An 8,133-nucleotide genomic window follows, 5' to 3' on the forward strand; every position below is an offset into this window, starting at 1 on the left:
AGCACCGCATACTATGTAGTAGGCAATGTGGTATCTAGTGCACACCTGATAGTAAAGAGTGCTCACTACATAATATCAGGTGCTCAAAGATAGCAATGTGTGTGACCACAAAATATCTAGTGCACACCTGATAGTAACGAGGAAATATTCATTGCTCTCTACATAGTATTTAATGCTCACCAGATAGCATGTAGTGCAAATCTAATTGAAATGAGTGCTGATGCTCACCACATAGTAACCAGTACCCAGGGACAGATTTTACCACCATGCAAACCACACAATTGCTTGGGGCCCCAGGGATCAGGGGGCCCCCTGCTGGCCAAAAGGTTGGCAAAAAAATAAATGAAAAAAAATAAAGAAAGGAAGTCTAACACAGAAAGCCAGACAAAGCCCACCAAAAATAAAACGTCTGACAAGGATGTGGCAATTGAGACAGCTAGGTTGTCAGAGTCAATATTGCATTTTGCTATACAAAAGAATCCATTTGATCAGGGCCCCCAGAAAAAAAACGATGCTTGGAAATCCGCCCCTGCCCGTACCCAACGTATCTTAAAAAAAACAGTATATATAAACCCACTGTTTCAAAGAAAGATACAGCATGTCCTTTTCAGGGCACAGTTTAGATTCTCTGCCCAAGATCCGATTTCCCACCACTTTCTTCAGGCCCTGTTGGGTCGGACCTACATGTTAAATGTTATTTTTTTATTTTATATAAAAATGTATTCATACACTGATCATAAAGAAAGATAAAATCCCTGACCTGCACACACACTCCTCCACTCTGGAGTTCCATTTTTAATAAAGTTTTTTTTAACAGACCTGTGCTGTACTGCTTCTGTGCTGTACTGCTTATTAACATAATTCTGAACTGATTAGTGCTTCTTACTATTTGGAATTGCAGTTAATTTGTGTTAGTACTCTACTACTTAAAATGTGGACCTTAAAATTGGGCTCATTATGAGTTTATAGGGCGGGCTGGGACGGGCTTGGACATAACAGAGGATGGGCCGGGTCTTTTTTTTTTTTTGGGCTCCCAACTAAGCTCTATTTGGAGGCTTTGCAGTCTTGATATTTGTATAAAGCTTGAAGAGTATGTTTGTATGAATATATTTGGCAGTTTATATGCATATAATAAATATTCTGCATTTTAGTGTTTTTTTTGGTACATTATTTTATACAAGTTTTGGTAAATTACTGGTGCTTACGAAAAAGACTAAGTTCATCATGTTTTTTGTCTCTACTGAAAGTTTGAGACTGTCTCATTTTTTTAACAAATTAAAAAAGAACTGAATATTAATTAATATTCAAGTGTTGTGTCATATTACTCTATAATAAAAACACACAAGCCATTAGGTGAGTAACCAAATAGTTTATTTAATAGGTGTATGTACACTTGTCAACACAGTCAGACCAACTTTACGAGGAAATAAGTTTATTGATGATGAAAAGCAGTCATCACCTCCAATGGAACCCTTAAACAGCTGCTCTGGCCTGAGTGGCTTTAGCCAGCACCTTTAAATCAGAAATGCACTTGGCAATGCTCTCCTTCTCCTAAACAAAAAGGAAACAACACAAAACAGAAAGGATTTAATGCCATTCGAGGTGACTATCAGGACAACCTTTATTTCAGTAATTTGCTCTTGCTCAAGGTTTTCCAATTTCAAGGTCTAAAGACTTTAAAGCTCAGAGTTCAGTACAGTGCTGTCATAATATAAAGAAATGAGGCGATGTTCCCACCTAGTGGTGAGGCTTTTAATGCTAGTGCTTCCCCAATTAATTCCCCCAAGTGTCAAACACCAAATAGATATAAGTTTTATTAAGTCTGGTTAAATTCCAACCTGCTATTAGCAATGCAATGGATGATAGTAGCAAATGGAATAGATAATAGTGCATATGATTGTCTTATTGAACTTTTGTTTTATCTTTGGAATTAAATATTAACATTAACTATATTTTTTTAAATATATTATTTAATTTTGTGTATTTTTATATGTCCTTCAATATCTAGTCATTGTACTGCAATGCCTTAGTATTTTTTTTCTTGACTGCTATAAAAAAAGACTGAAGAGAAATTGTTGAATCTATTGAACAGACTCAAAAAACAAAATACATACAGAGAAGTGTTGCTGCTGCTACAGTGAGACTTTCGGAAAACTCTTGCATAACTAATGCTCTAGAAGTGATTAACCACAGGGTGGCGCACCAGCAAACTTAGTTATCCAGCCATATTTAGTTAACTGTAGTTATGACTGAATAACTGAAGTGTGGGCTTACAAATAGTGTTGAAGACAAACATAATGGTAAAATAAATAAATAAAAACAAAAAAAATTGGACATTTAATATATTTCAATCCCTAGTAATTCTGCGAAAACCACAAATCTAAGGTCACCTAGCAACATCAGAATGATGGAAACCAGTGAATCACTGTACTAGAAAACACAGAGGGAAACAGTTTTATACCTGCTGTGGTGTGATGCTCTTGACGACATTCTGCTCCACCCAGTTGACCATGTGCTCCTGCTCCATGCGTCGGTGCAGGTTCTGAAGCTCCACCTGGTAGTCCAGCCTCCTCTTCACCTCGCTGGTGACCATGTGCAGCCGTTCCCTGTAGTTGGTCTCTAGCAACATAGTCACATTGTTCTGTAGGAGAGGCAGAGTGCGGGTGTGAGACAGGAGGTGGAAAACATTCTTAATTAAAATATAAAGACATTAATACACAACAAATGCTATAAATGTTTGATTCTGAGTTTGTGTTGGAAGCTTTACAGTAGAAGGAGCTTCCAATGGAGGTCCAAATATAAAAAGGTTTAATTTAAAGCATTCTAAAGCAATTCATTAGCGCATTTAACAATTTAAAGAGATCTTACAAAACATACAAGATAAACTGACAGAACCATATTGTCAAAAACTGAAAAACAGCAAAAAAAAGGAGATTCAAGGCTTAGTGTAATATATACAATGAGCACACACCATGCCAAAAGTCTTGGAATAAGAACTAGTATTGAGTCTAAAACTTTTCCATGCACCCACCTGTAGCTAAAGAACGCTGCACTGACCTGCAGGATGTGTGTGTGTGTGTGTGTGCGTGTGTAGGGGGATGCATTAAATGTGGATGTGTGTTCTGCCAGAGTGCATTGTCTGTTCATATGGACAATTCAAACCAGACATAGCCAGTCACCATCATTACAAACTCACTGGATTGTCCACTGTGGGCTGTATTTAACACCTTCTACGAGGTTTCTGCCCGTACACTAGTGACACTGTGGATCAAAAAGTCCTAAATTCTCACACTTTGAACCTCAGAAATCGAAGGTCTCATCCATCTGCACCCACTATTCGACCTTGCTCTAATGGTGCTAAGCATATTAGCCAGTCCTCATCTGCACTCACAAGAAAACACCCCTTTACTTTAACAGATGGATATTGAGAGGCTTGGGAACACCGGCATGTTTAACACAAACAGCCTCTAAAAGTACTATATGTAGATTTTCAAATGCTATAATTTGTGCTCCAAGAGTGGCATAAAGTTAATCAAAAGCAGTGTTTAAGACTGGTGGAGGTGAACATGCCAAAATGCATGAAAACGGATTAACAAATCAAGGTTATTCCACCAATTGACACATTGATTTCTGAACTCTTACTGGAGGTCTGAAAGATCTGCATCTTTTTATAAACATTTTTTATAGGAATTTTCTTACTCACAGAAACCCTGATGCTTTACTATTTTACTATTAAAAACGAATATTCGAGAAACAGACTCATTTAACCCCTCCACTTTCTCACCCTCTTAGTGTCGAAGAGCATGTGTCTCCCCTCTACCCTCCACTGCTCCTTCTTCTCATCTTCAATAGCTTGAGCCAACCTGGCTACGGCCACATCTTTCACTTCCTGGGCCTTCGCCACTTTTTCCTGCAGGCAGAGTAATACACAACATGCTGACGTATTTAAACTTTTAAATATGAATAAGATATGAAATTATATGTATAAAGAGGTACAGTGTAAATCTCCGCATTCCAAAAGTATTGAGACTATGCTGTTTTATCTTTTTTTTTTTTTGCTTCAATAAGAAATTGATTTGAGAAAGTCTATCAATATATATACACTTTTTGTCCAGTATGCCTGTATTTATTATAATAATTTATGATTTCCTGCTGCCAACCTACCCACACAGAGTATTCCTTAATATAAAATAAATATTTCTACAAAGTAACACAACAATAATCCATAAACAATAAAGCACAGTTATCCAACCATGAAAGTGAATTTCAACACAAACAAATTAATGTTACTGCAGCAGTCTCAGTTTTGTGTCCAAATATTACATGTATAAAAGAACATCACTCAGCAAAACCTACCTCGTTCAGTTTGTCAGCATAAGCTGCCACGCCTGGCCCAAACTTCTTGATACCATAAATGATTACTGAACTGATGGATAATGCAGCAAAAGTCTCATGGTTGATGACATAGATCTCCTTGGAGAGCATGTAGAGCAGCAAACCAGTGCCCAACATGTAGGGTCCTGACAAATAAAGCATAAAAAAATAAAAATAAATCAATCATTAGCCGAACCTTAGCAGCAACACACCAAAATTGAATTGTTTCGAAAATAAGCAGTTTTTAATTTTATGCATTATGACGGACGAATACTAATAAATAACCCACCTGTGACACCGGTTTTGGGGTACAGCAGTGAGAAGAGTTCTTCAGGGAAGATTCCATGACGAATCTTTCCTCCCTTCTCTGGCAGAGGGGGCAAGGGGGCTTTGCTCTGGGGGGATGAGTGGATGGAGCGAGAGGCCTGGACCACACTGAAAAGGAGACCGTGTACAAGAAATGAATGAATGATCAAATACATTTACTTCAGGCTCAAAAAAACAGTTCTATGTCCAGGGGTCGAACCCTGCTTCTGTAGAGCTGCCCTTGAAGCAGACTTGAACTCCAAACATTAATTAATCAAAGCTCCATCTAATTAATGCTTCCAGAAATGCTTTAACATTTGACAGGGTGTGTCAGACTTGGAATTGAGGTGTAATCTGCAGGATGGTACCCCTTCAGAAGCAGAGTTGTTGACCTTTGTTCCAGACCAGAGGTTTTCAAACTGTGGGGGGCAATGAAGTGACCGTTTTTCTAAAAAGCAAAGCTAAACAAAAGTCTTATTTAACATTTTTAAACAAATATATTTATTTGTATAGCAACTGACTGTCACAGGGGAGCTCTACAGGAATGCAGTAATAAATAAAACATTAAAAAAAGCATAATCCCTGTGAGTGGGCATGCCAAATCTGACAGTGGCAAGGAAAAACTTCCTCAAAGCAAAGCAGGAGAAAAAAAAACATCCACTTCCAGTCAACACTGCTTATAAATGATTAGGAAATAAAATAAAAAAACAATAATAACAAAAAAATCAATGTTGCACATAAATCTGTTCTTCTTCTAAGATGTACTAATATGAACAACACAAGATGTGATAAGAAAACTTTGCATGACCACTAGGGGTGGGAATCGTTTACTATCTCACGATTCGATTCGATTCCGATTTTGGGGGCCACGATTCGATTCAAAATCGATTTTTGATTCAAAACGATTTGAATTATAAAAATTTCTGCTTCTGGCTTATGAATCTTATTGAAAAAAAACCCTCCATAATATACACTGGTCCTGGAGCAGGTAATGTGTTACAAAAACAATAAAATGTGCAGGAATGTGGGTCCTCAGTGACAGGAATCACTGGGATATCACAATGACGTTAATGAACAATAAATAAATAATAAATAACACTGCTTTATTACCAGGCTACTAGCGGTGGTGTGTAGGTGACGCTGCTGGGCTGATGTGATGATAGCAGTGGAGCGCTAAAGTTCAGGAGCAGCTGCTGATTAACTAGTTAATTTAAGGTCGTTGTATTTCTTCAGAAAGGGGGCAGGAGGTGGAGAAATTAATTCATATGGTCCATTCCTTAATTCCTCTGTGATGAGGAGCTGAAATTAGCTCTGATTAGCTTATTGTATTTTTCCGTTCCGCCTTAAATGCTGCAGCCCGCTGCCACCTGTAGCGTTATTTAAGGTGGAACTGGAAAGTTAGCTAGTTAGCTAGCTAACAGTTACTGAAACTAACTACTAGCGATCTTTTTTATGCTTGTTATGAAGCATTCTGCCATAAAACATTGAAACTACACGTTAATCTAATGTAATATAGTGCTTGTTCTGCCATCTTACCGGTGATTCTCAAACACCTACGCTCTGTGTGTGTCTGGAAGATCTCCGTTTGAAAGGACAAGCGCTATCCCCAGGGTTGCCAGGTCCAACAAAAATACCCAGCCCAAAATCAGTCTAAAACCCGCCCCTCAGAATCGATTTTGGGACATTTTAAATCGATTCTGAATCGTAGTAAATGAGAATCAAGATTCTTATGTGAATCGATTTTTTGGCACACCTCTAATGACCACCACTAAGACCATAAAAACCTTAAGCGTCACATACCAGGCTCCAAAGGATCCACTGTTTTTCAGGGCAGAACCTGCAAAAAGAAAACAGTGCTGTAAGCTAAGGATCAGACTCACAATGTACTCTATTTTTCATTGAAAACACTCCTTATACTCTTTTAATATTAAGATTTAATAGTCCTTTCATTCTATTTGACAATGCCTTCTGCAGCTGTATACATTACACACTGACCAATAAAGCATTAAAAAGGTAGATAGCTAAAATTCATTCCCAGCTAATGTTCTACATTTAAATTATTTATTTCATTGTTTTCAGAAAATTATAGTTTATTATTTGTTTAAATAAGTTTAACACTGCTATTATTTAAGAGTCACAAACGGGAAAGTAAATCCGTGACTTTAACCTTAATCAGAAAATATGCTCTTCTTGGTCTATCCACTAAGAACATAAGAACATGTTTTATTGTGAGTTAGCTGTTACATTTAACTTAGCAACGCACACAAAATCAAAAGGACCTTGAAAAGTGTATAGCTACACTGCTTAACTTATTTCATTCACACTCAGTAACCTAACCTAGCTTACCAATAATATTCCTTATTTTACTCTTGTTCTATTTGACAATGCCTTCTGCACACTGTTCAATAAAGCATTAAAAACGTAGTTATTAGCTAGGTTAGGTTAGCTTAGCTTAGCTAACCCCATGTAACCTAGCTAACTACAGTATTCACTCATGGAAGGACGTTTAGCCTGGCCGGGGTGTTCTGTCGAGTTATGCTATCCATCGATATGTGCTTCCTAAAGGCACTGCGCATGCGCCATTCGACATATTTTCTTGTTTTTTTTTAAGATAATTCCTTAAGTTTTTATTGCGAGCACTAAACAACCTACTTGAGTGATTCAACAAACTGTTAATAGCAGTTAAAAAGCAATGGAAAATAAAAATTAAGTATAAAAAACGGGTTAAAATTAGGTATAATTTTTTTTACTTTACACGATACTGAGATTTAGCCTTTCCACATGTCATACCTAAGCTTCTGCTGGGAGTATTTTCTAATATGGTGTCGAATATGGAGGGTTTTTTTGTTGTATTACCTTTTTAAAAAGTAACTACTAACGTTACTAGGGTAGCACTCTTTGACAAGTTGGCAAACTTGACAGAACACCAGCTACAAGCTTTAGCTAGCTTTAGCTTAGCTAGCGTAATGATTCCGTGGCTAAAACATTCAAAGAAACTGCTACTGATCATCAGCTTAATTAACAGGGCTATATATTAACAGCAAGTGATATTAATTAGACTCATGAACAGACCCTGCAGTGTTTAGTTGCCGTGATTACTGTATATGTATAGCTAAGCTAACAGCTAACAGCAGCCGCTAACGCTCAGGCCTGCCCTACTTTACCCTTCAGCTCCACACTAACCCCAAACTCCCGCTCCCAAAAACACACACAACCCCGTACATAACCCAGCTCCCCGTCCCTCTGTGAACAAATTCGCCCCCACCTGAAGTCAACACGAGCCTGGACAGCATGTCTGCGGGAGGAAAAGGGCTAAACTCAGGCCGAACTGTCTGTAATCAGAGCGGACTCCGCTGCAGCTCCCGGCCTCGCTGTGCCCTTCTGCAGTCAGCAAGGATGAGGGAATCTCGCCCGTCATATCGCGAGATTTCCCACCCGGGCGATTTTAATGTA

The 8,133-nt window shown here is 38.1% G+C and overlaps 1 protein-coding gene across 1 annotated transcript; it reads right to left on the reverse strand.

Moving 5' to 3' along the window:
• Positions 1-1,354: 1,354 nt before the first annotated feature.
• Positions 1,355-8,088, reverse strand: atp5pb (ATP synthase peripheral stalk-membrane subunit b). Its single transcript, XM_022679340.2, has 7 exons — positions 7,946-8,088; positions 6,481-6,517; positions 4,664-4,809; positions 4,357-4,520; positions 3,785-3,910; positions 2,462-2,641; positions 1,355-1,551 (listed from the first exon to the last, which is right to left on the reverse strand). The coding sequence occupies exons 1-7, from the start codon at positions 7,971-7,973 to the stop codon at positions 1,474-1,476; spliced, it is 759 nt and encodes a 252-aa protein (XP_022535061.1). The 5' UTR covers positions 7,974-8,088; the 3' UTR covers positions 1,355-1,473.
• Positions 8,089-8,133: the final 45 nt, after the last annotated feature.

This window comes from Astyanax mexicanus, chromosome 12, assembly GCF_023375975.1.
Source record: "Astyanax mexicanus isolate ESR-SI-001 chromosome 12, AstMex3_surface, whole genome shotgun sequence".
Classification (NCBI taxonomy): domain Eukaryota; kingdom Metazoa; phylum Chordata; class Actinopteri; order Characiformes; family Acestrorhamphidae; genus Astyanax; species Astyanax mexicanus.